General features: G+C 44.7%; 2 protein-coding genes and 1 pseudogene across 7 annotated transcripts in view; 2 read left to right on the top strand and 1 right to left on the bottom strand.

Annotated features, from left to right (window-relative positions):
• Nucleotides 1-2,618, bottom strand: part of ARMH1 (armadillo like helical domain containing 1) — a 130,066-nt gene extending 127,448 nt beyond the window's left edge. The window contains exon 1 of one of the 6 annotated variants that reach the window (XM_033916545.1): nucleotides 2,492-2,618. Coding sequence is in view for 5 of the 6 variants with exons in the window: in XM_033916543.1 (XP_033772434.1) it covers nucleotides 1,196-1,383 (188 nt within the window). In the remaining variant the exon portion in view is untranslated. The other 5 variants (XM_033916543.1, XM_033916541.1, XM_033916540.1 and 2 more) reach the window with 5 other exon arrangements.
• On the top strand, nucleotides 1,402-23,879 carry TMEM53 (transmembrane protein 53). Its single transcript, XM_033916546.1, has 3 exons — nucleotides 1,402-1,632; nucleotides 9,645-9,736; nucleotides 23,035-23,879. The coding sequence occupies exons 1-3, from the start codon at nucleotides 1,569-1,571 to the stop codon at nucleotides 23,716-23,718; spliced, it is 840 nt and encodes a 279-aa protein (XP_033772437.1). The 5' UTR covers nucleotides 1,402-1,568; the 3' UTR covers nucleotides 23,719-23,879.
• Nucleotides 18,013-19,033, top strand: LOC117346640 (annotated as a pseudogene).
• Nucleotides 23,880-26,932: the final 3,053 nt, after the last annotated feature.

Here is a 26,932-nt window from a genome sequence, read left to right as displayed (position 1 = left end):
GGAAACGCCTAAAAACACATCTGTTCCTGAAATACTTAGGAAACCAACCTAATCAATCTTAATCCTCAACAAACAATCGCAAGAACTATCAATCACTAAGTCTGTACTTGTTTATTCACTCAATCTGTAACATTTCTAATCACTGTAAACCACATAGAACTTCACGGTCCTGCGGTATATAAACTGTTATTATTATTATATAAATTGAAGACTAGATTAGATTATAAATAACTAGTAGTAGATATATTTTGCAAAGGTGGATTACAAACCTAGATACTAAAGGGTAGGGGGTTATGGATTTGATATGCCGCCTTTCTATGGTACATCCAAAACGGTTCACATATGCAGATATTAAAAACAACAAAAGTATATAAGTAAAATAAACAATAATTATAAAAACAAATGAATAATTAAACACAAGGATGAGAATAGAAATAAGTAAATTAATCAAATCATGTCAACTAATATTACTTAATACAAACAGTATTCAAATTTAGACTAAAAGCCCACTTTTTCAGGGCTACTTTTAACTCCTACCATGCCATACCATACAATTTCTTATATCCTGCAAAATTTCTACAAGGATTCAATGCAGCTTACATGAAGAGTTTTCAGAGGTATCAGAGCAATTCATAAAGTCAGATTCTGGCTCTACAACTGGATGGTAATCAAGTTATTGCATGGCTGTAGCTAGTGGGGTGAAGGTGGGGGGGGGGTGCAGTTACATTCCTCTAACCAACTGAAAATGAATGCAATGCTAAATGTGGCAGAGGAAGGTCCCTGGCAGCCTGTTTATAATATTTCCTCTGCAGGTAAGAAATACCAGCCCCACACAGGGAGGGGAGTGGACCTGCAATGGTGAGGGAGGGAGGGAGTTGTCAGGTCAGGAGCAAATGCCAGGGGGGGAGCGTGAGAGATGGCAGATCTTTAGGAGGAGGAGGGGAGGGAAGAGATGATGACCTGCAATTGGCGGGGGGAGAGAAGGGGACGTGGCTGGTGGGCAAGTGGGGGAGTAAGAAAGTGACCCAGACCCCCCAAAAGAGAGGGTGGGCAAGGAGGAAGAGTTGCAAGCGAGAGAGGATGGCTTGAGTGGGCAGAAGTAGAAAAGGAAGCTCGGGGGGGGGGAGAGAAACATGGTTTCAGTTTAAGTTGAAGAGCCCATTTTCGCCCCCAGGAGAAGTTCCCCAACCCCTACTTTTCCTCAGCTTGAGCAGCGACGGTCTGTGAGAGGCCGAGGACTTCACTGGAACGCTCAAACGCATTCAGGCACGCGTGAAGGGGCTCCCGTGCAACGCGGCCAATCGCACGCTCCCGTCCCGGCGTCTCGGCCAATCGAGCCGCGCCTGCGCTTGCAGTGGGCGGGCACTCCGACCTGCCCCACATTGTGAGGGACGCGGAGGTTACCAAGCGACGGTTGGGCGCCCACGCCATCGGTTGCTGGGGCGCGTGCCTCGGCTGGCTGCAGCGTCGCGGTCCCATTGGCTGCGCCCTCGGGCTGGCTTCCGGCGCGCGCGCAGGAGGCCGGAAGCGGGACCTGAGGGGGTCCGAAGCACTGGAGCAGGAGCGCCATGAAGGACACTGATTTGGATTACACTATCGTCTTCCCTGACCCCAGCCTACTCTCGCCCTTAGGTAATAACGACAAAAAGAGACATCCGGCGTTTGTTTGCATCGCTCTTCGGCGGATGTCTCAGTCCGTCCTCCCCCCCCCCCTGCCCTGCTTGTCTTCTCACTGATTTCACCTGAACTTTACACTGCCGCATCCCTTCTCTCCTTCTAGTTCTCAACCCCCCTCCCTCATTAGAGAGTTGCGCGGGGACAGAAATCCCACCCGTCCCCATCCAAAGCAGCAATTACTTCTGACAGGATCATCAATTCCACGGTTTCTTTTGCTGTTTTCCTTGTGGAATCTCTTTGGTGGAACCCTTTTTTTGTTTTCTGTTCAGGTAATTAACTTATAAACCCCCCTCTTTTACTAAGGCTGACGTGTCCTTTATATTATACTAGTGTTTAAGCCCGTTACATTAACGGCTGTCTTTCTTTATTTATGTCTCTCTCTCTCCCTGCTCCTGTCTCTTTCTTCCTTTCTTTCTCTCTCTCTCCTGCTATTTTTCTCTCTCTCTTCCTGGCACACTTTGTCTGTCTATCTTTCTTTCTGTCTGTCAACCCCCACCCCACTTTCCTTTGCAGAAGCAGCAGTGATATCCCTTCCCCTCCAGATCTCTGTGAAGTATTAGCAGCATTTCCCCCCCCCCCATTCCCTTCTCTCCCCCCCCCCACTTTCCTTTGCAGAAGCAGCAGTGATATTTTCCTTCCCCTCCAGATCCCTGTGAAGTAGTAGCAGCATTTTCCCCCACCCACCCCCCATTCCCTTCTCTCCCCCCCCCCCCCACTTTCTTTTGCAGAAGCAGCAGCGGTAATTCCCTTCCCCTCCAGGTCTCTTCTGAAGCAGTAGCAGCATTTTCCCCCACCCCCCATTCCCTTCTCTTACCATGAGCTGCCCTGCTACTTTCGGCCCCTCCTCCTTCCCTTCCCGCAGGCTGGCCTGCTGCGACTGAAGTTTTTTTTTCGGCGGCTTTTCCCGTGGTGGCTGATCCTCCTGTAAAGAGCAGCCTGCGATGGTGTCCGGCTTTAACGAACCTCGCAGGCCACTCTCCAACTCGGTAGCATGTTCCCTCTGACGCGATCCCGTGCATCAGAGGGAACGTGCTACCGAGGTTGGAGAGTGGCCTGCAAGGTTCGCTAAAGCCGGACACCATCGCAGGCTGCTCTTTACAGGAGGATCAGCAGCGGCGAGTTAGGGTGGGAGGTGTGTTCCCTGCTTAGGACGCGGGCAGGGAGAGAGCTTGCCTGGCTTCCATGGTGAGTGAGGGCGGGAGGAGGGGAGTGGCTGGGGACCCGCGCATGCGCACTCCTGCAAAGCCACGGACCTACATCTCACGGAACAGGGATTACAGATCACGCAGGTCTGAGTGCGCATGCGCGGCTAGCGTTTTATTATTTTAGATGGACGAACCCTGCTTCCAAAGCCTTCCATCCCCATGGGAGTCCCGTGGGCCAGAAGGGGGTCCCCGTGGGAGTCCCATGGGTTAGGGGGGGGATTCCCGCAATTCCCATTCCGTGCAGACCTCTACCCCTCATCTTTCCATCTCAACTCATTTTACTACCCCTCCCAATACCTCCCCTTCCTCCACTCACATCTTTTCTTTTTCCTCCTTCACAGGCCACTGAGCTGAATTGCGCTATCCAAATTTCCCCAACTGCAGTTTATTTTTGTATCACTAGTCAACCAAAATGCTAAATCCTCTCCTAATTTTGCCCCTTTGCATGCATGGTTACCTGATTAGTTTTGATTTTTTTCCCCATTGATTTCCAGAAATCAGAGCTATATTTCCATGTATTTAATGAGGCAAAATCAGGATTGGGTCAGCCTGCTGAGCTGACCTGGAAAGAAGTGACAAACCATATTCTAGTCTCTCAAAATCCTCCATCAAAGAAGCACACATTTCACCTCCCTCAATAAACACATTCTATCCAGATCCCCTTATTCATTTCATTTATTACATTTATGTATTACTTTCACCAGAAATCACAAAATGACGTACAATAAATAAAATCATCATCAAGTATAACAAAAAAACATGAAATATGCCCAAACTGACCAGATGACCGCTAGAGGGATTCAGGCATGATCCCTTCCCCCTACACTTCCCCAGTGGTCACTGACTCCTTCTCATACCACCCAAAGATGTGAATAATGTGTATATACCAGCCTGTATAACAGCTTCAGATGTTATGGCCAGCAGAGTAGCAAGCAGGTTCCTTCAGTAGCCTAGTGAGCAGTTCAGTGACTTGTAAAAATGGGAACCCAGGCCCATATCCCACTCTAATTAGTAAAGTTATGTTGGAACATATAAGCCCTCCATAACCTACTGTACTTACATATAGGTGACACATGAAAACATAAGGGCTATTGTGGTGTACCGTGGGTTTTGGAGGGCTCAGCCTAAAATATAAGGAGGTTATAGTGAGATGTGTACGTGGAACCATTTATGTGAAGTTCACTGCAGTGTCTCCTCTGGTGCCCCACTTCTTTGCTGGGATGTCCATGTGGCCAGTTTACTAAAAATGTTGACCCTCTCCTAAATCCCAATGGCTTATTGGTGTGTTTTTCTTTTGAACCTTTTTTTTCAAAATAATAGTTGCGCTGTGCACAAACACATCTAAAACATGGCAATTTTCTAAACAAAAAGAGACATTTTCCTATCATATGGATTTTTGGATGTTTTCCACAAAATGTTCACACTCAGATTTAGACATCATATTGAAAATACCCTTCCACAAGTTCTTGTTTCCTTCAAAGCATGATTTGTCAGCTTTATCGATGGCACTCATAACCCCTTCCTTTTACAAAACCACGCAAGAGGCTTTTAGCACTGGTCGGAGTGCTGAATGCTCTGCACTGCTCCGACGGTCATAGAGTTCCTATGAATGTCAGAGCAGTGCAGGGCATTCAGCGTGCTGGCCAGCGCTAAAAACCTCTTGCGCGGTATTGTAAAATTGTTGAGGGGGTAATTGTTGAGTGTTTGAGATCTTAAGATTTGAACATTATACATTTGCTGAAACCCCATTAAGAGAGGATGAAGAGCATTATTTAATTCACTAATTCAAGATCCTAATGCTAACTTTACTACTGATATCTCTCATCAAATAGGCAGAAGACCTCGGTAGTGACTCATTTCACATAAAATATATCACTCCATGACTTGCCTCATCATCGGTCTTAATTTTGAACTATATCTCATTTTGCGCCTCTTTTATGAAGCCATTTAGCGTGGGCTGCTGCAATAACTGCCCCGAAGCTCATCAGGATTTAAAGGGCTTCAGGACTGTTGCTGCATGGCTTTGTAAAAGGGGAGGGTGTTAATGCTTAAATATGAAAATTCCACATAACTTATATAATTATATCAGCAAGGTCCAATTGCCAACTATAACCACATCATAGCCAATAGATTCTGCATCAGGGCATGACCTAAGGTCATTGTGCTTTCACTCATATCATTGCTTCAGATCACTGAGCATTATTTAATGGCATACAGCCTGATTATTCCTTTTGTTCTTAGATCATTTTGGAAGAATGGCGGCCTTAATCATTTTTCCTAAACCGCTATTGTTGGTGGAAATGCCTAGATGATTACTTCCTTATGCAGAAGTTCTAGTTTTGAAAATTGATCTCTCTACCCCTGTACATTTAGGGTCTGATTCTATAAATGGTGCCTAAATTGGCCAGCGCCTAAATAAATGGGAGCTGCTTGCCCCTATGACTTTTTTGGGTTACTAGAGTTGGAGTTGGTGAAGATGTGCCGAGTCCAACTCTGACTCCTAATAGAGTTAAATTGTATGTCATGAAAATATTATAATGCTTAAATTTCTTATTTCACTGACAAATTCATGGGAAAAACTTCAATTAAAGTTTATCCAACTTTAGTTTTTTCTGAATAACCCATGTGTATGTTATCATATAATCCGTGCCCTGACTCCACCAGGCCCGCCCAAAGATATAAACTATCCTTCCCCTCCCTACATGGTATTCTCCACGCAGGTAAACTGGGAAAATCACTTCTATTCAAATCACAGGTCTCTGGAACAACCTTACTATCCCGCTGCGGAACCTGAGCTCCCTCCATTTATTCCGCAAGCAACTAAAAACCTGGCTCTTCTCTAACATGTAATCCTATTTTTCCCTTACTTTTCCTCTCTACTTATAAGCTTATGTAAACCTTTTCCTATCCTTTCTCATATTTTAAGTTCTTGTAAACCGTGCTGAGCTCTACTTCCGTGGAGAAGATGCGGTATATAAACTTAAGGTTTAGTTTAGTTTAGTGTAGATATTTTTGAATAATGCAGGATATACTTTCCTCTATTCCACATTTAGCTAATGCGAGTCACCCTCTCCATCTGTGGCTTTGGCCCTTTTGAATAGTTTACCTTAAGATAGCTTAAGACTTAGGGCTCCTTTTACTAAACCACAGTAGAGGTTTTTTTTTACCATGAGCCAACAAGGTAAATGCTCTGACGCTCATTCAATTCCTTTGAGCATTGGAACATTTACCTCGCTGGCCTGTAGTAAGAAGTTCTACTACAGTTTAGTAAAAGCCAGCTTTAATTATTTCAGCTTCCATTTGGGGTACAAAGAAACCAGTAGGAGGATTTTTTTTTTTAATTCTTAGACTCAGTTTTATTTTTGGCATGTTTGGTTGTGGTTGAATGGATTCTTATCATTTCTATTGAAACTTTGAAGTTAATTTTCTTTTCTTTATTAGGCTTTAAACTACATAGACCTGTGTTCTGATGAGGTGGTGTAACAAATTTTATAAATAATAAACTCCTACTGATTAGACTGTGAATTGGTTGTGACTGTTCAGATGTCTGTGCCTATGGGTGGTATATAAAATACAAAAATTAAATGAAATACTTTCTACTAGCTAGCTGATTATCAGGTGTTGCCTGGATATTTATTTATCCTAATCTTCTGGTATTGATAGACTTGTATTCAGTGATTACGCCTGGTAAAACGGGAAGTATTTGATTGTTTATTTTTGAGCAGCAAGAATGGCCCTCTGTATGGGGCTGAACTTGGACTTAAACAGCATTGGGAGATCAGTATTCATCTCAGCGAGCTCGAAAACTATGGATTAGACAGTAAAATCTGTCTTTTTTGATAATTTGTACATGTCACCCCCTTCTCACCCCCACAGTATTTCCCCCCAGATAGTAAGTGATATGTATACCAAGTTTGGTTGCAATCTCTCTGTGTTTCAAAATTATGCTGAAACATACATACACAGATACATCCGATTATATATATCATAAATAGGAAATGACTGCTCAGCATTGATTTATATGATAAAATGTAATTTCCAAAAGGGAAAAGCAATTGGATCTTTAGCAATGAAGTGGTATTTCACTTCAAATAACCTGATCATGTAACAAAAGGAGCAAATAAATATTTTAAACAACAGAATAGAGCTCTGTCCACAAAGCATTCCACAAGTAAGAGATTTTAGCAAAACCTTTGATACAGTTCCACATGATCAATGTTGCTACTATTTGGATTTTCTGGATCGGCCACTGTGGAAACAGGATACTGGTCTAGATGCACCATTGGTCTGACCCTGTATGGCTATTCTTATGTTCTGAATTCAAGAGGGTCTGGGATAGGCATGTGGGATCTCTTAGAGAGAAAGAGATCATAGTTACTTCGGATGGGCAGACTAGATGAGCCATTTGGCCTTTATCTGCCAGCATGTTTCTATGTTAAAATAAATAAATTGAGTGCCATCAGTATGGGCTCTAAAGTGACTGACTGGATTAGGAACTGCTTGAGTGGATGGTGACAGAGGGTAGTAGTGGTCAACAGAGATTGCTCAGAGGAAAGGGATGTTACCAGTGGTGTGCTACAAGGTTTAGTTCTTGGGCCGGTTCTTTTGAACATTTTTGTGAGCAATATTGCTGAAGAGCTGTCTGGTAAGTTTTGCCTCTCTGCAGAGAATGAAGGTGAAAAGGAACAAACTCAGAAGTAATCAGAGGAAATACTTCACAGAAAGGGTGGTGAATTTGTAGAATGACCTCCTGGTGGAGATGAAGTGTGTTTATAATATGATTGGGGGTTTTTGGGAAACCGCTTAGGTTTTAAAATAAATAAGAAAGCTTGGGACAAATACATAGGATCTCTAAGGAAGAAGAAGAGATAGTAGATGGCTGGATGGGAAGACTGGATAGGCTAGAGTTATTAGATTTCTTAATTAGATAAAACAGGACACGTGGCCTTGCCCCATTCCCACACAAACCTCATCTCTTCTTCCCTGAGAACAGGCTGCATCTGGTGGGCCTCCGATCATACGCAGATGTGACATTGATCATATTGCATCTGCACATGCTCGTAGGTTTTCCAAAACCAAGACAAACTGCCGGGTTTTGGAAATCCATCTGGACACCAGACAGTCCTTAAAAAGAGGACATGTCTGGGTTTTCTTAGACATCTGAATCCTAGGATAGGCCATATGGTTTTTATCTTCTTTTATTTATTTTTTTTGTGTTTCTAGGTCAAGGGTCAGATGTGTTCTGACCTTCTGTACAGAAAGGTAAACCAGGCTAGTACTCTCACTCTCAAACCCCCCAAAACAAAGGGCTGGTCTGGTTTATTGGCTCTGCACTTGCTTCCATGTAGATTCCCAATTCTAACTTATGCTCCTTGGATCCACAGCCATTGCATAATAATGTTGTCTAGTGTTCAGACTGAAAAGGTACATGAGGTTGGCTCTTAAGTTTAAGTTTATCTATGTTATTTTATCCTTTAGACTCCTAAGGCAGGCTGTAGGACCAAAACACATACGTGTCAAGTCTAATAGACACAATAAAGAAGTTTAGCACCCAAGATCGCCTTCATTGTTTTTCTTGCCTTTCTACTTTGCCTTTCTGTTTCCTCATATTGGATTCTACAGAAAACCAAGATGGTACCTGGCTAAGGACTATGATGTGATGACTAGGTTGAATGGAAGAGAGGAGAGGGCTAAAATGGGGACTTGTGAATGAAAACTCATACCTCCATGGGCTAATTGCAGGGCAACTATGTTTTTAACATGTGGCAAGAAGGAAGGAATGGATCCTGTAACTGGGTAAAGGGGTGACTCTGAATACTAAGAGTGAAGGTGAGTATGAGTACTGAGATCGAGCTCTGGAACTTAAAAATTTCCCTAAATCTGGCTGGTCAAAATTTAGCTTGCCACATTTAAGCTTGCCCTTTGATTTGTCTAGGTTCAGGCACCTAATTTAGTGCTGTATGCCTGATTTCTCTTGCCCCTAGGTCACCTACGTTTTCAGTAGCTAAGCAGGGAGCATGGGGAGAGGGAGGATACATTTTCAAAGCCTTTGATTCAGATGGCATATCTTTAAATAGTCAGCTAGATACTTATAAAAGTTTTTCTTAGAGACTAGGGAAGTTAAGTGACTTGCTCTTCTAGAACATCGAGAACTGGCAGCAGTGGGACTGGATTCTCAGCTTTCAGGTTCTCTCTTCTATCTTGCATTGTTTAAGATGTGTTTGTGTTTATAGGAGAGCTTGATAGACTGGTCAAGGCGGATTAGAAATACAAAATTAGTAAGAAAAAAGAAAGGAACGCCAGTCAGTTCAAGACAGGATAGAAGCAATCAATCACGCAAACAGAGGAAGTTGGGGAAAGGGTTCGGGCTTAATGGATTTAGCCAGGAAGACAAGTGAATTCAGAGTTTATGCCCAAAAATCAACTCAAAGAAGTAAGTTCAATCTAGGAAAACAGTGTTCAGCCCAAAGAGCAGGAAATAAATCTTTTCTTTCCATAATTTAGGTCTTAAGAGAGAAAAATGCTTTATGCCTAGCTGATCCAAAATGTGCATAACATGGAGAGGGCAGTACCAAGCAGTGGGCATATAACGAACGGAGGGAACCAGCTGGAATATAAGGAATGGTATGAGAAGATAAAAAGGGGGAGAAGGGTTCTCGATAATAGATTTAATGAGTCAAACAAATAATTTAAACATAATATGGATATGGACCGGTAAGCAATGTAATCTGAACCTGTTCCAATTTCTGCCTTGTCCTGCAGATACTTGCAAGTCGCCGGTGGTGGTCCTGCTGGGATGGGGCGGATGCAAAGATCCACATTTAGCAAAGTACAGTGATATCTACCGGAACCAGGTTAGTTCAGAGAGATCTCTTAGCAGCAAATTGATGGGCTTCTCTCCTCTCAAAGGGACAAGACTGTGCTTTCTAGGACCTTGGTCTAGTCTTTGAGGGCAGCCAATATATCAGATTTTTCTGGATATCCTTGATGAATCTGCATGTGAAATATGTTTGCATACAGTGGAGATAGTGATATCCTGAAAACCTGACCCTTTGGCAGCTCTGGATGACTGTGAGTTAAGACCAAGGTTCTAGAATGAGGGGCCATTGGAACCCATGCACTGTTGAACATTATAGTGGAAACTAGTCTTTAAGCCCGTTACATTAACGGGTGCTAGAATATATGTCTGTCTGTCTTTCTTTCTGTCTCTCTCTCTCTCCCGCTGTCTCTCTCTCTCTCTCTCCTTGGCTCCCTTTTTCTGTCTGTCTTTCTGTCCCTCTCCCTGCCCCTGTGTCTTTCTTCCTTTCTGTCTGTCTCCCTCCCTCCTGCTGTCTGTCTGTCATTCTTTCCCTCCATTTCCCTGTGCAGTAGTATTTCCACCCCACTTCCTTGCAACAGCATTTCCCTCCTCCCCCCCGACTTCCCTGTGCAGCAGCAGTGGTATTTGTCTTCCCCTCCAGGTCCCTGTGCAGCAGTTGCAGCATTTCCCCCACCCCTTCCCTTCTCTTACCGCGATCTTGCCTGCTCCATTCGGCCCCTCCCCCGCAATCTGGCCTGCTGCGATCTGGCTGCTCCGTTCGGCTCCTCGCGGCTGGAGTCCTCTTCTTTGTAGGCCCCCCCTTCCCTTCCCTTCTCATGGTCTTGAGCTTCGGTCTGGTCTGGCCTGCTCGCCTTGCCATATTTTTCTTTTTAGTTGAAAGACGCGGCGGTGGCTCCTCTCATGATCCCCACCTGCGTCGGAAGTCCGACGCAGGCGGGGATCGTGAGAGGAGCCACCTCTGCGTCTTTCAACTGAAAAATGCAATATGGCAGGGAGCAGGCCAGACCGAAAAACAGAACCATAAGCCGCGCATGCGCACTTCCTATGGGTCGCTACAGCTCACGGAAAACCGGCGCACGCATAGGAAGTGCACATGCGTGGCTTATCGTTTTATTATATTAGATGCCACAACTGTGCAATGTCATGTAGAAACCAAATATAGATCACAGGGCTCTGAATCACCACAAGGGACATCTAAACTAAGAGCACAGAGATTCTGTCCTGGTTGCTCAGTCATTTCACCCATCTTATCATTTTATCCATTTGCTTCTATGTCCACCTGCATATATATATATGGACACACACACAAACATATATATATATGTAGGTGGGCACATAAATATATATATTTCTTTATCGTTCCTCCAAACTGGCACAGACGGATGGGTTTATACTTCTCTGCCAGCAGGTGGAGACTGAGAACAGACTGATTCTATGAGGTATTACACAGCCCTCTTGTACTGATAGAATTCAGTGTGTTCTCATTTTCCAGCAGATGAAAGTGCTAAGCTTATGCAGTCTTAACTTTAGGTCATGAGCAGGCTCTGTTGGAAAGGTTAGGCAGTAGCCTTTTGCTCTGCCCCTATTTTTGTTGGACTGAGCTGGGGTCCCACAGGGGCCAATTCCATCTCTGGGCTGTCACACTAGCTGAGTCCCTCCCCTCATTTCCCCCAACTCCCCAATTTTTTCTCTAGAGGAGCCTTAACTGTATGCCTTGCCAAGGGGAAAAGATTACAGAAAAGATTACAGTTTTGAGTGCCTCTGGGGTCTGCTCCCTTTCATTTAAAGTTTATTAAAAAAACAAAACAGACCTGAGGCAGTGCTTTTCTTATGTGCCAGTTTTTCATTCATAATTTTTCTCCCATTTAGCTGCCGGCACAATGAGCACTTCTCGCAAGCTGAAGAAGTGCTCAGCGTGTTCCTGCCGAGGGCTTCATGCAGCTAGTGTTTGTTGTTTTTGTTCACAGTGGGAAGGGGAACCCTCGTTAACCTTGGAGCCGGCCAGCGCAAGGGTTTCTCCAGCAGCTGCGAAGGGTGCGTCAGCCGTGGGTGGTAGAGAGGCCTGTGGTTCTCTAACTGCCGACAGTGCTGGTTATTCCCCTGCTGTCTCAGCTGCTGGTTGTAGGGAAGACTGGGCTTCCCTTGCTGCGGAAGGTCTTGAGAATTCCCTTACTGGTGTGTCAGACTTACAGGGTATTCCCTTATTGAGGCTTTGATTTTTCAGGCCTCTTCAGTGCCCATGGCCTTGGGGTTGCCTTTTTTAGTGGGCTTTTCTTCTTTGGTGGGGAAACTCCACCATTTTGACTGAGGAAATACCCCCTGCAATGATTGTGACAGGAGGGATCCCTTTCTTTTTTTCGTAAGTCTTTGAAAACTATTCTGTTTACTAAACATTTTGTAAACTAATCTTTCTGATAACTTTCTATATGCCTTTATTAGCCTAACTTAATTGTTGTAAACCAAGTCGAGCTTTCCTGGATTGAAGTCTCAGTATACAAAACTAAGCATTAGATTAGATTAGGGATGCCCAGTCCCTCCTTCCAGAACCTGCCGTGACCCCCCCACAATGATTGCCAGAGGAGAGATGCCCAATCTCTCCTGCGGGACACCCCCCCCCCCCCGAACGCCCAAAAGTTTGCCAGCAGGAGGGATGCCAGTCCTTCCTGCCAGATGCCAAAGGTAGGGGCCTAGGAGAGTGGCCAATCGGAATCTTAAACCACTCTCAGTACATCCCAGAATGCACTGGGAGAAGGGCCTAAGATTCCAGTTGTCCCAGGTTTACTAAGGCCCCTCCTGTAGGAGGGGCCTTAAGTGCCTGGGCCAGTCAGGGCCTTAGGCCCCTGCCCGATGCATGCCAAGATGCACTGGGAAGGGGCAGGCCCACCATTCCTGTGAAAGCGGGCCTGCCTTCTGGACGCAGGAAGGACCCATCCAGCTGGCCATCTAAAAAAGGTTAGGAGGAGGTCGGGGGGGGGTCCGGTCCGGCCGGAGATTGAGCATTTCTTCTGCTGGTGAACATTTGGGGGTTCAGGGGGGTTCAACAATATAAAGTCTACCAGGCAAATTACCATATCCATCCAATAGCAATGAGCAAAATGCTGTAACCAACTACCACTTACACTATGATCTTGTGATCACTGTCTCAGATTCAGAAAACTTTTAAAAGCATTTCTGTTCTAAGACAGGGAGCCAACCCTGAAGTAACTGAAAAGGTAATTGTAAAAGCCCATTTCTAAACTGTCTAATGCAGAGGTGCCCACACTTTTAGGGCTTGCGAGCTACTTTTAAAATGACCAAGTCAAAATGATCTACCAACAATAAAAAAAATTTTAAAAACACAAAGCACACTGTACGCAGAGAAAATGTTAATTATCATTTATATTCCGGGTTTTTTTCAAAGAGGTCAAGGCAGATGACTCTATGCAATGTCACCTCAGTAACAACCATACAAAAATAGACAAATATACCCCCTCCCATTTTACTAAACTGCGATAGCAGTTTTTAGCGCAGGGAGCTGCGCTGAATGCCCCGCGATGCTCTCAACGCTCATAGGCTCCCTGCGCTAAAAAACGCCATTGCAGTTTAGTAAAAGGGAGCCATAGTGCAAAATACAGAGAGCAGATATAAATTCTCGAAACGGACATATTTTGATCACTAAATTGGAAATAAAATAATTTTTCTTATTTTTGTTGTCTGGTGATTTCATGAGTCTCTGGTTGCACTTTCTTCTTCTGACTGTGCATTCAATACTTCTTTTCTTCTTTCAGCCTCCTGTATGCTTCCTCTCCTCCAGACCTCATTCTCTCCCCCAACTTATTCTTTCATTCTCCCTGCCCCCTTCTTTCTTTCTGTCTCCCTGCCTCCCTTTCTTTCTCTCTCTCTCCATACCCCCTTTCTTTCTGACTCCCTGTTCCCCCTTTCTTTCTCTTTCCCTTCTTTCTTTGTCTCCCCTTTCTTTCTTTCTCCCTGCCCTCCCCCAAGCCACTAGGTTTGCCACTGCCATCAGGAAACAGGCCACCAAGCCACTGCCACCCCAAGCTCTCCCTGTAGAAGCATCAAGCTGACCAGCATTCTTCTCCCCGACGTCAATTCCAATGTCAGAAAGGAGTTCCGGGCCAGCCAGGCAGCGATTGGCTGGCCCAGAACTTCCTCTCCGACGTCAGAATTGATGTCGGGGAGCGGAATGCTGGTCGGTCCGATGCTTCTGGAGGGAGGGTGGTGAGGGACGTCGGGGAGAGGAAGGCTGATCGACTCGCATTGCCTTCCCGATCTACCGGTCGATCGCGATCAACGTATTGAGCACCCCTGGTCTAATGCAACTCTTGGGATATAATGATGAGACAATGATGACTTACTTGAACCTAACTGTACCAGCAACTCTATTGAATGTCTCTGTCAAACTGTTCTTTGCAACTTCCTGGGTTACTGACCCAACCTTGAACAGAATAGATAAAGGCGGAATAAAAAACCTAATTAACATAACCCTGAAAATTGAACTTAGACATATTTGTGAGAAAAACGTCCTTCTGCACTTTATAATGTTTTTCAAATGTTTTCTCTTTTGAAAATGAACACCTTAATATCATAGCAATGAATACAGCAAAGCCCCTCAGAGAAAACCTCTCTGTGCTTTTTTTTTTCAGGAAAGAAAGATGCTGGTACTCAGATTTTTGGTTGTCCGGGGGGGGAGAGTTAAGGGCAGTTTTAGAGAATCACCTAGTGTTCTACACCTTCACAGTAGCTCTACTTCTTGCAGTAGACTGCAAAGCTTATTTACAGCGCAGTCTTCCTCATTCCAATTTTTCTTCCCATTAGCAGAAGAAATAAGAGAGCAATATGCTTTCTGGTACCTCTTCTGTCACCATTATGACATAGGAAAGCACCAGAATTGTGAATTGGGGAGCTAGATATCACTCATGCTATTCTTTCTTTTCTCTCCCTTCCCTAAGAGTGCTTTTTTATGATCCAGGAACTTTATTAGCATGATGCAATTGGATATGTTTTAACAAAGTAATACAAATAATCTAAGCACCCCATGCTACATGCATGTTTAGAATAACGGCCTAGGAGTATATGCACATATGTAAGCACATGCATGCAAACATTTTGCATACAGACTATTCTGCAAATATTCTGTTAACATCATGTGCATTTGTAGATATTTGGGATACCTATAGACAAGGCTCTCACTTATACCAATTCTATGGATGGCTTAAGTGCAGGTCTCTAAATGATAGACATACTGGTGCTGGGTCACATTTGTATTTTATAATAGAAGGTAAGCATCTGGGCTTCTGCTGCTCACCTCTGGAGGTATCCAGTTATAGAATTGCTCCCAAAATGGTTCAAAGGACAAAAAAGCAAAAAGTAAATAAAAATATTGCTAATAACAGTAAGTAAAATTGCAGGCTACAGAATGGTTAATACTTTGGACAGTTCTCCAAGGACAAGCTGGTTACATAGTTCTGACCTATGGATGACATTTGATAGTCTGGGAAGGAAAACTGAGCTAAATAGGTCTTAGAGCTTTTTAGAGTAGTGGTGTAGGTAGTCTCCTATCTAGATGTTTGGCTAGTGAAGAACAAAGAGCAGTTCTCAGAAAGGTGCCCTAGAATCAGTACACACAGCTTTCTTGATGTTAGTTGCTAGAGTTTATAAATGATCCAAATCCCATAAGGAGAGGAATATGTAGAAGCTGTTAAAGATAAGGCTGAATTGTGTTCACAGCTGAAGCGCCAGGAGCTGGACCACAGAAGACAAATGCAAATAGGGATGGAGGTATGGTAGACCCTGATCGATTTTCAGAGGATTGTGTTCATGAGGAGCTAGCTAAAGGTGGATAAAGCAATGGGACTGGATGGTGTACATTTGAGGGTATGGAAGGAACTTAGGAAAATCCTGGTGCTTCCACTGGCTGAACATTTCAATTCTTATCTAGAATCGGGAGTGGTACCGGAGGACTGCAGAAGGGCAGATATGGTACCTCCACAAAAGTGGAAGTAAGGAAGAAATATGAACTTATTGCACTTCTTCGAAGGAATTAACAAACGAATGGACAAAGGGGACCCCATAGACATCATATACTTGGATTTCCAAAAAGCCTTTGACAAGTGACCCCATGAATGCCTACTACGGAAACTGAAGAACCATGGGGTGGAAGGAGACGTACATAGATGGATCAAAAATTGGTTGGCGGGTAGGAAGCAAAGGGTAGGAGTAAAGGGCCATTACTCTGACTGGAGGAGGGTCACGAGTGGTGTTCTGCAGGGGTCAGTACTCGGACCGCTGCTGTTCAATGTATTTATAAATGATCTAGAAACAGGGACGAAGTACAAAGTAATAAAATTCACAGACGACACCAAACTATTTAGTGGAGTTGGGACTAAAGAGGACTGTGAGGATTTACAAAGGGACCTGAACAAACTAGAAGAGTGGGCGACGAGATGGCAGATGAAGTTTAATGTAGAGAAATGTAAAGTCTTGCATGTAGGAAACAGAAACCCAAAGCTATATGATCGGAGGACTGGTAATGGGTGAAAGTACCCTAGAAAAGGACTTGGGGGTAATAATGGACAAGACAATGAAGCCGTCGGCACAGTGCGCAGCGGCCTCTAAGAATAGAATGCTAGGTATTATCAAGAAAGGTATTACAACCAGAACAAAAGAAGTTATCCTGCCGTTGTATCAGGCAATGGTGCGCCTTCATCTGGAGTACTGCATCTAGTATTGGTCGCCGTACCTTAAGAAGGATATGGCGATACTCGAGAGAGTCCAGAAAAGAGCATCATGATTGATAAAAGGTATGGAAAACCTTTCATATGCTGAAAGATTAAAGAAACTGGGGCTCTTTTCCCTGGAAAAGCGGAGACTTAGAGGGGACATGAAAGAGACTTACAAGATCATGAAGGGCATAGAGAAAGTGGAGAGGGACAGATTCTTCAAACTTTCGAAAACTACAAGAATGAGAGGGCATTCGGAAAAATTAAGAGGGGACAGATTCAGAACCAGTGCTAGGAAGTTCTTCTTCACCCAAAGGATGGTGGATACCTGGAATGCGCTTCCAGAGGGTGTAATAAGACAGAGTACGATATTGGGGTTCAAAAAGGGATTAGATGATTTCCTGAAGGAAAAGGGGATAGAAGAATATAGATAGAGGATTACTATACAGGCTCTGGACCTGATGGGCAGCCGCGTGAGTGGACTGCTGGGCATTATGGGCCTCTGGTCTGACCCAGCAGAGGCACTGCTTATGTTCCACAAAAGTGGAAGAAAGGAAGAAATAGGGAACTAAAGGCCGGTAAGTCTGACTTATGTGGTAAGTAAATTAATGGAAACGCTTTTAAAACAGAAAATAGTGATGTTTCTGGAATCCAGTGGATTACAGTACAAGAGGCAACATGGATTCACTAGAGGTAGGTCTTATCAGACAAATCTGATCAATTTCTTTGACTAAATGACCAGAGAATTGGATAGAGGGAGTGTGCTAGATGTGGTATATTTAGATTTTAGCAAAGCCTTTGACACAGTTCCACATAGGTGTCAAATAAACTGAGTGCTCTCGGTATGGGCCCCAAAGTGGCAGACTGAGTCAGAAACTGGTTGAGTTGAAGGCAACAGATGGTAGTTAGTCAATGGAGATCGCTCTGTTGAAAGGGATGTTACCAGCAGTGTGCCTCAAAGTTTGGTTCTTGGGCCTATTCTATTTAAAATTTTTGTAAGCGATATTGCTGAAGGACTGACTGGTAAGATTTCCCTCTTTGCAGATGATATCAAAATCTGCAATAGAGTAGACACCTCAGATGATGTGGATAACACAAGGAAAGACCTAATGAAGCTTGAGGAATGATCTGAAATTTGGCAGCTAAGATTTAATGTTAAGAAATGCAAGGTCATGCATTTGGACTGCAAAAACCCAAGGGAACAGTACAGTTTAGGGGGTGAAGAACTTTTGTGTATGAAAGAGGAGCAGAACTTGGGTGTGATAATATGCGATGATCTTAAGGTGGCCAAACAGATTGAAAAGGTGACAATGAAAGCTAGAAGGATGCTAGAGTGCTTAGAGAGATGTATGGCCAGTAGGAAAAAGGAGGTATTGATGCCTCTGTATAAGACACTAGTGAGACCTCGTTTAGAATATTGTGTACAATTCTGGAGACCACACTTTCAAAAAGATATAAACAGGACAGAGTCGGTCCAGAAGAAGGCGGTGATCAGAGTCAGTCCAGAAGAAGGTCGGTGGTCTATGTCATAAGGCGTTATGGGGACAGACTTAAAGATCTCAATAATTATACTTTGAAGGAAAGGTAGGAGAGGAGAGATATGATAGAGATGTTTAAATACTTACGTGGCAGAAATGCGGATGAGGCGAGTCTTTTTCATTTGAAAAGGAAGCTCTCTTTTTCCGGTGGGCGCACAAAGATGGAGGACCTGAAGGTTCTTGTCATTGATGGCCATGGTCACCTCTTTGGTCGTCTTGCAGCCAAACAGGTTCTGCTTGGCCGCAAAGTGGTGATTATGAGATGCGAGGGCATCAATTTCTCTAACAACTTTTACTGGAACAAATTGAAGTACCTTGCTTTCCTGTGCAAGAGAATGAATACCAACCCATCCTGTGGGCCCTACCATTTCCGAGCACCCAGCCGCATTTCTGGAGGACAGTCAGAGGCATGCTGCCACATAAGATGAAGCGTGGCCAGGCTGCCCTGGAGAGGCTCAAAGTCTTTGATGACATTCCTCCCCCTTATGACAAGAGGAAACGCATGGTGGTACCAGCTGCCCTGAAGATTGTACATCTCAAACCGACACGCAAGTTTGCTTACCTCGGTCGGCTTGCCCATGAAATCGGATGGAAGTATCAGGCTGTGCAAACAAAGTGGAAAGAGAAGGCCAAACTCCACTATGAGAAGAAGAAGAAAATGAAATTGAAAAAAATATCCAAGAAGAACGTGGAGAGCAAAATCACCAAATACACAGGTGTGCTTAAACAATATGGAATTCTTGTCTGATCTTGTCTGATTAGCCATGCACGAACAATTATGCACTACAAGCCAGCTCTGTGAAAGATAAGTGCAAAAAAAACGTTTTGATATAACTTTTAGCATATTTATTATATTTACATTTAGCACTTTATATGAGCTTGCTGCATGTTTGTGGTTTTTTGCACACAACTTACCGACTCAATGAAAGACATCATTTACCTGGTAATATGGTTCCAAACACTATTGTGTTAGGACATCACAGGGTTCTGAGAGCGGTATTATAATCAGCAAGGATTGATTTCTACTGGAGTCCTCACCTGTTGCGGTTAATATGATTTTAAAAAAAACCAACCTCCCACAATAAACTTTGCAAAAAACCTGAAAATAAAAAAAGAAAGGAAGCTTTGGAATGAGAGGGCATAGGATGAAGTTAAGAGGTGATAGACTCCGGTGTAATTTAAGGAAATACTTAGAATAGTCTTCTGGTAGAGGTGGTGGAAACAAAAACTATTTCTGAATTAAAGAAAGTGTGGGACAGGCATGTGGGATCTCTTAGGGAGAGGAGGAGATAGTGGATGCTGCGGATGGGCCATTTGGCCTCGGAATGGGTCGATTCATCTTCTCCATTTCATTGTGGCTACGATGAAATGGCCACAACAAATCTTCTCATTACGGGGAGGCTGGGCCACAGAGATACTGCTTTGTCCAGTGTCTCTCTTTCAAGAGATCAGAACCAAAGAGAGAACTGCTTTGCTCTGTTACCCAACCCCTCTCTTCCTGACATTTCCTTGGGGCTGATGGTGTCAGTAAAGTGGCAGTACCTGCAAACACCTATTCTTGTACAATCCCTCTGGAGCCTGAACTATTGGGTAATGCATCCATTCCAGCCTTGGCTGCAGAACTTAAAAATAACACCAACCCCTTCTGCGATGCCAGCCTTGCTGAGAACTTCTAGTTTTCTTCTGCTCGTGATTTTATTTCTCAGTTCCAAGTCTAAGACCCATGTTTTGCAGTCTCTAGAGGTGCGGCGTCTCCTTTTGTGATGCCTTGAGGCTACTATCGATTTCCATCTGTCGGATCATCTGTTTGTCCTGGCGGGCCCTGCACGCCAGAGTTGGCCTGTTTCCGAGGCTACCTTATCACGTTGGTTGCATGTGGGCAGTTCCGCGGCCCATGTGGCGGCGGGGATGCAGCCTCCTCTTGGCGTGAGGGCTCACTCTCCCGGAGGAAGGGCTTCCTCGTGGGCTGACTCTCATGTGGTCTAGCCTGAGGAGATTTGTCGGACAGCCACGTGGGTTTCCCTTCATATTGTTTTTCCGGGTTTTACCAGGTTGATGTGGCAGCGATGGGCTTTTGGCCCTTCTGTTCTGGTGGCAGGCTCATTGGGCCCCCCCCCCCTGAGATTTGGAACTGTTTTGATACGTCCCGATAGTTCAGACTCCAGAGGGATTGTACAAGAATGAAAGAGTAGGTTTCTTGCCTCTGCTAATATTCCTTTTTGTAGATCTCCTCTGGAGCCTGAACTCCCGCCCATCTGTTTTGTCCAATTCGCATGTCGGCTGCCAGTAACTGGTAAGTTGGCTTTATCCCAGGACAAGCAGGCAGGTATTCTCACAAGTGGGTGACGTGATCCAACGGAGCCCCGATGTGGACGCCTCACAAGCAATCTTGCTTGAAGAAACTCGAAGTTTCGAGTCGCCCGCACCGCGCATGCGCGAGTGCCTTCCCGCCCAGGGCAGGGCACGTCTCCTCAGTTCTTACTTTTCCACGGAGCCGAGAAATCCGTCTTCAGCTCTCTGCGTGAAGTATCTTCACTTGTGCCTTCTAAAGTCCGCGGTTTTGGATTCTTTTTCTCTGAGTCGCTGATTTTTGTCGTGCTTTTCTTGTTTAAAAAAAAAAAAAATTTCTTCCGTCCGTTCAACCAGGCAGGCCATGTGGCCGCAGCCCCGCAGCTTCGATCTTGCGGCGGAGCTTTTCCGGCCTATGTCCCAGCCTGCTACCGGTTTTAAAAAGTGTTCCAAGTGCCAGTGCACAATTTCACTGACGGACCCTCATCGACCCTGTCTTCGGTGTCTCGGGCCTCAACTTTTCATCTCCTTTGATCCGAACAAGTTGGGACGTCCTATCTCTAAGCGTACCATCTCCAACTGGATAGCGGCTTGTATCTCTTTCTGCTATGCCCAGGCTGGATTATCCCTTCACAGTAAAGTCACAGCCCATAAGGTCAGAGCAATGGCAGCTTCTGTGGCTTTCCTCAGATCTACACCCATTGAGGAAATTTGTAAGGCTGCCACTTGGTCCTCGGTTCATACCTTCACTTCTCACTATTGTCTGGATGCTTTCTCCAGACGGGATGGACAGTTTGGCCAAACAGTATTGCAAAATTTATTCTCCTAAATTGCCAACTCTCCCACCATCCCACTTTTGTTAGCTTGGAGGTCACCCACTTGTGAGAATACCTGCCTGCTTGTCCTGGGATAAAGCACAGTTACTTACCGTAACAGTTGTTATCCAGGGACAGCAGGCAGCTATTCTCACATCCCACCCACCTCCCCTGGGTTGGCTTCTTTGCTAGCTATCTGAACTGAGGAGATGCGCCCTGCGCTGGGCGGGAAGGCACTCGCGCATGCGCGGTGCGGGCGACTCGAAACTTCGAGTTTCTTCAAGCAAGACTGCTTTTAAGACGTCCGCATCGGGGCTCCGTTGGATCACGTCACCCACTTGTGAGAATAGCTGCCTGCTGTCCCTGGATAACAACTGTTACGGTAAGTAACTGTGCTTTCTCTCTTTGACCAGCCTCGCTAACATTTCCCCGAGTGTCCTTTTATTTAAGCTTATAGGGTTTTAGGGGTCCTGGGATGGTGCCCCTTCTGCTCTTTAGGCTGGGTCTTCTTTAGTGACCTGTTCCTCAGTTTTGCAGGTTTCAATTTCTTATTATCCTAACTTAGCAGTTGTTGATTATGTATTTGGTTATCATGAGCAGCATTGATTTGTGTCGGGGAATCCCCGCACCCCCCACTCTTTTTCTTGTGTTTCCTGTTTGTATTAGATCCTCCTGGCTTTGCTACCTACTGAACTTCAAGGGGAGTGGCCACACAGGTGACATCGCCGAGGGGGGTTGGTGTTATTCTTAAGTTCTGCAGCCAAGGCTGGAATGGAAGCATTACCCGCTAGTTCAGGCTCCAGAGAATATCTACAAGAAGGAAGATTAGCAGAGGTAAGAAACCTAATCTTTCACTGTGCATTCAGCCTGAGTTTAGGTATTTAGGTTAGGTAGCTTCACCTCTGGCCATCCATTTTTGGTTGGGAAAGTCAATGGCATACTAATCTGTCATGCACGTGACAGCCCCATAAGCTGGTCACCATTTGGTACATATGTTCCTCTCCTTTTCACTTGCACTTGACTTGATGCACAGCTCAACTTGGCTTTCACACTATTTTTCTGCTACTGTGGGAACCCTGTGTTAAAATGAATGTGTGCAAAGACTCCCTGTGACATTGGTGGGCAGCAAATTAAATGCTATGGTGATGAAGATCTTAGCCATTCAACGCAGGGTTTTCTAATGCTAGGGCTTTAGATCTGAGGAAGAATAGAAGAGTTTTAATTTCTGAAGTCAGTATTAGTGAGGATTTCATGCCTGTTTCTTCTCTTTACTGCAAGGATACAGGACCTACAACTTCACTGAAGAGGATGGGTCAAAAAAAAACCACAGAGCTGAGGGGGAGGTAATTGTAGAAGAAAGAGCAAACTGATGACCTGTTAACAAGTATTTGATATTGGAAAAGTTGTAGCAGCACTTGGGGTGCCTGTGCTGGAAGTCCATCCTTGAGGGCCGCAATCCAGTGGGGTTTTCAGGATTTTCCCAATGAATATGCATGCGATCTATTTGTATGCACTGCTTTCAATGCATATTCATTGGGGAAATCCTGAAAACCCAACTGGATTGCGGCCCTCAAGGAGGGATTTTGAGACCCTTGGTTCAGAAATTCACTGTGTGCAGAGTATAGCCTTCCAGCACAGGCAGCTGCAGAGCCGCTACATTTTTCTGAACACAAAATATAGCTGCATATGTGCATGCGTCCAGTGTCCTACACTTGCATTAGAAACCCTGTGCAGAGCTCTAATGCATGGCTTTTGCATCGGCCTCATGTGTATGAAATGGATAGGTGCTTTACAGGACATTAGTGTCTGCTTCTTTATTGCCCACTTTAATAGTCCCAGAAATTGCTGGCTAATAAACCTTGTTTTGGTTTTTGTAAATAGGACTTGAATCTTAAGGTCAAGTGTTTGTGGTTTGACCCGTGTTGTCCCTTGTCTGTGGAGCACTGATGCAGGCTTTGTCTCTTCCTTCAGGGGTGCACCGTAATCCGTTACACCTCACCGTGGACGGCTGCATTTTTCTCCGAACCCATTGGCCGTAAGACCCTGAGGGTGTACGCTAAGAATTTGCTGGAGCTTCTTTTTGATTACGAGATTGAGAAGAGCCCCATCTTTTTCCACGTATTCAGCAACAATGGGGTGATGCTGTACCGGTACATTGTGCAGCTGTTGCACTGCCATCGTCAGTTCTGTACTCTGAAGGTGATGGGGACACTGTTTGACAGTGGCCCTGGTAATCGCAACATGCTGGGCTCCATCCGTGCCTTGAACAAGGTGCTGATATCCTACACCAATGTGGTGTTCAGGATTATCCTCATCCTGCTCTTCTGTGTCATAGTGCTTGTGCATCGTTTCCTCCTCTATCCCCTAACTCACTTATTCCACGAAAGCTACTATGATGCCATGAAGAAAGATTCCTCCTCCTGGCCCCAGCTTTACCTGTACTCCAAGGCAGACAAAATCATCAGTGCCCGAGATGTGGAGGAGATGGTGGAGGCACGCAGGAAATACGGCCACTGTGTCGAGGTGGTTGTGTTCAGCAATTCGGAGCATGTGTGCCATTTACGGGAATACCCGGCAAAATATACCGAGGCATGTACATCCTTCCTTATGTCTTGCTTGCAGTGCCCTCCAGAGCCTTTCCACAGAAAATATTAATGGCCACCGAGGCATACAGATCATGGGGTGATTTAAAAGCCCTGCTATAGAAAGGGGAGGGGGAGTGGGGTGAGAGAGAGAGATTGAGTGTTGAAAGAAGTAAGACTTCTGGATTTCCAAAGCATTGCACTGTAAAAAATAAAGTCTTGGCTCTCCTTTCAGGCAAGTGTCCAAAAATGTCTAATTCCTCACTGCAATGTGGCGTTGTTGGTTATTCTTTTATTAACATGCCTAGGCCATTGAATTACTGGCTGAACACTGAGATTCCAGTCCTTGAAGATAGACCTTGTAGAGCCAGTAAGCAGGGAAAGAATGAATGTACATGCAGTCTAAGATACACCCTGTACACAGCAAATTGTCACTACTTGTTTATTGCCAGAGAATCTAGGGCAGTGTTCTTCAACCTTTTTAAACCTATGGACCGGTGGAAATAAAAGAATTATTTTGTGGACCAGCAAACTACTAAGACTGAAATAAAAAACCCCGTCTCCACCCCATCCCCGCAGCTTGGTCCCCATACCATCCCTGTGAACTCAGTCCCCGTCAACATCCCGTGTACAGGGAGTGGGGAAAGAGAGAGCATCTCTCCTACTCCTTCTACTGGCATATCCAACATTTTTCCCTCTCTCATCCCTAAACTAAACTAAACCTTAGGTTTGTATACCGCATCTTCTCCACAATCGTAGAGCTCGGCACGGTTTACAGGGTTAAGATAGAAAGGAACTCCAAAGGAGGGTTATAGGATTAAGTATAAGGAAGATAAAGGGGGTATTAGGGTACTAGAGAGGGGGGGATGTTACATTTTTGAGAAAAGCCAAGTTTTCAGATTTTTTCGGAAGAGTTGGAGGGAGCTCGAGTTTCGGAGAGGGGATGTAAGGTTGTTCCAGAGCTCAGTGATTCTAAAGGGGAGGGATGTCCCTAGTTTTCCAACATGGGATATACCCAGATCCCCCGGATCATGTGCAACATTTTTCACTATTGCCTACCAGCTCCGTGCCCAACATTTCTCCTTCTATCACCCCTCTCCAGCGCAATTCCACACCTCGCCCTGCATCACTATGTCCAGCATTCCTCCCCCTTGCATCCCCTTCAATCTGTCCCTCTGTTCCCTCTCCACCACCATATCCAACATTTCTCCCTCTCATCCTTCTCTTCACTCCTCTTTCTCTCTCTGCCCAACAATTGTCCTCTTTCTTTCTTTCCCCATGTGCACCATCTTTCCCTTTCACTTACACACCCATCCCCAACAATTCTCCCTTTGTATCCCCTCCCTTGTGTTCCAAGTTCATGCCTCCTCCCTTCCTTCTGTGTTCCGAGTTCGTGTCCCCCCTCCCTGCCTTACAACTTTTGTCCCAAATTTATGCCCCTCCCATGTCCCAATGTGCTCCTCTCCTCTTCTCCCTTTACTTGTTCAGGGCCATCCAGCCTCTGCCAAAGCTGGATCAGTGTCCCCCGCAAGCACTTGTCTGTCTTCCTTCCGGCTTGGCTGCTCCTTATCTGCCAGGACAGTGCGCAGGAGCCCATGCACGCTGCATGCTGCTGACCCGGTTCTGATTCCGGGTCAGCCACGTGCAGTATGCAAGAGCCACTGTGTGCTGTCCTGTCAAACAAGTGCAGCTGGCACTGAAGATAAGGAGCAGCCAAGCTGGAAGGAAGATGGACACGCGCTTGCAGAGGATACTATTTCTTCATGGATCGGCAGGAAACTTTTGTGGACCGACATCAGTCCACGGACTGGCGGTTGAAGAACACTGGTCTAGGGCATCTATAACTCCAATTCTGCAAGTCTAGCTAATATCATCTGTAATAAAAATACACACACACACATGTAAAGGATTTACATGCAGGTTACTGATACCCATATTTGTGAATTTCTGTCCTTTCTCCCCACCCCCATATTTCAGAGTTCTTGAAAGGGCAATTTAATGAGGCAAAGGGTTTAATGAAAGAGGCAAGATCCAATGGGTTAGGGTACTACAAGTGAGCATCCAAAACTGAAGTTCTTTGTGACTAAACTAAACTAAACCTTAAGTTTATATACCACATCATCTCCACGGATGTTGTGGAGCTCGGCACGGTTTACAAGAACTTAAAATATAGGAAGAGATGGAAAAAAAGGTTTACATGAACTTATATATAGAAGAGAAGAGTAAGGGGAAATAGAATTACATTTTAGTGAAAAGCCAGGTTTTCAGTTGCTTGTGGAATAATTGGAGGGAGCCCAGGTTCCGCAGCGGGGTAGTAAGGTCGTTCCAAAGACCTGTGATTCTGAAGAGAAGGGATTTTCCCAGTTTGCCTGCATAGCGAATACCGTGTAGAGAGGGGAAGGATAATTTATATCTTTGGGCGGGTCTGGTAGAGTCAGGACTCGAAGAGTTATAAAATAGTGGGATTAAGGGAGGAAGGATGCCGTGAATGATCTTCATTTAACATATTTTATTAATTTTTTCATATAACAAGTGTATCATAAAGATTCATACAATTACCTTAAGTATACACTTGATATCTCCATAACATACTGTACATACAACATATCTTATATAATCCTTACTACACTTTTAGATATCATGTAAAATTTAATAATTTTATCAACTATTATTCAATTATGAATCCCTTTCCCTCCCCTTATTTTGTTAGTTGCACACAATATAGCAGGCAGGAGCATTTTAAATAGATTCTGGAAATTACTGGGAGCCAGTGAAGTTAGGCTAGGAGTGGAAGACATGGTCAGACTTGCGTTTTGCAAAGATCAACTTGGCTGCAGTATTCTGGATTAGCTGGAGTCTTTGAAGACTTTTTTTGAAAGGCTTAAGCAGATGGCATTGCAGTAGTCTAATTTGGAGAGGATGATGGATTGGACAAGGACGGCGAAACGTTGTTGGCGAAAATAGCATGTGGAGGCTGAAAAAGCATGATTTAGCCAAGGAGTTGAGGTGGTCTTTGAGGGAGAGAGAAGAATCGATAATGATGCCAAAGACCTTGCTTGAGAATTCAAGCTACAGTGCAGCGCCTGAGGGTAGTGCGAAGAGGGTGGGCAGATGTTCTAATTTTGGGCCGAGCCAGAGTAATTTTGTTTTTGATTCATTCAATTTCATCTGTACCGAGAAGGACCAGGAATGGAGTCTCATTATGCAAGCTGTAATGTTCTCGTGGAGGTTGGTGAGGTTCTGGTCTGTCTCAAGGAGGACAAGGATGTCATCAGTGTATGTGTAGA

This window comes from Geotrypetes seraphini, chromosome 12 (assembly GCF_902459505.1).
Source record: "Geotrypetes seraphini chromosome 12, aGeoSer1.1, whole genome shotgun sequence".
NCBI classification, from domain to species: domain Eukaryota; kingdom Metazoa; phylum Chordata; class Amphibia; order Gymnophiona; family Dermophiidae; genus Geotrypetes; species Geotrypetes seraphini.
This window is presented reverse-complemented; position numbering and strand designations above follow the sequence as displayed.

Excerpts from the sequence above, each read along its gene's own strand:
- TMEM53 (XM_033916546.1), top strand. The coding sequence starts at position 1,569 with ATGAAGGACACTGATTTGGATTACACTATCGTCTTCCCTGACCCCAGC. Across the intron at positions 1,633-9,644 it reads CAGCCTACTCTCGCCCTTAG|ATACTTGCAAGTCGCCGGTG; the intron begins GTAATAACGACA and ends CTTGTCCTGCAG. Across the intron at positions 9,737-23,034 it reads GTGATATCTACCGGAACCAG|GGGTGCACCGTAATCCGTTA; the intron begins GTTAGTTCAGAG and ends CTCTTCCTTCAG.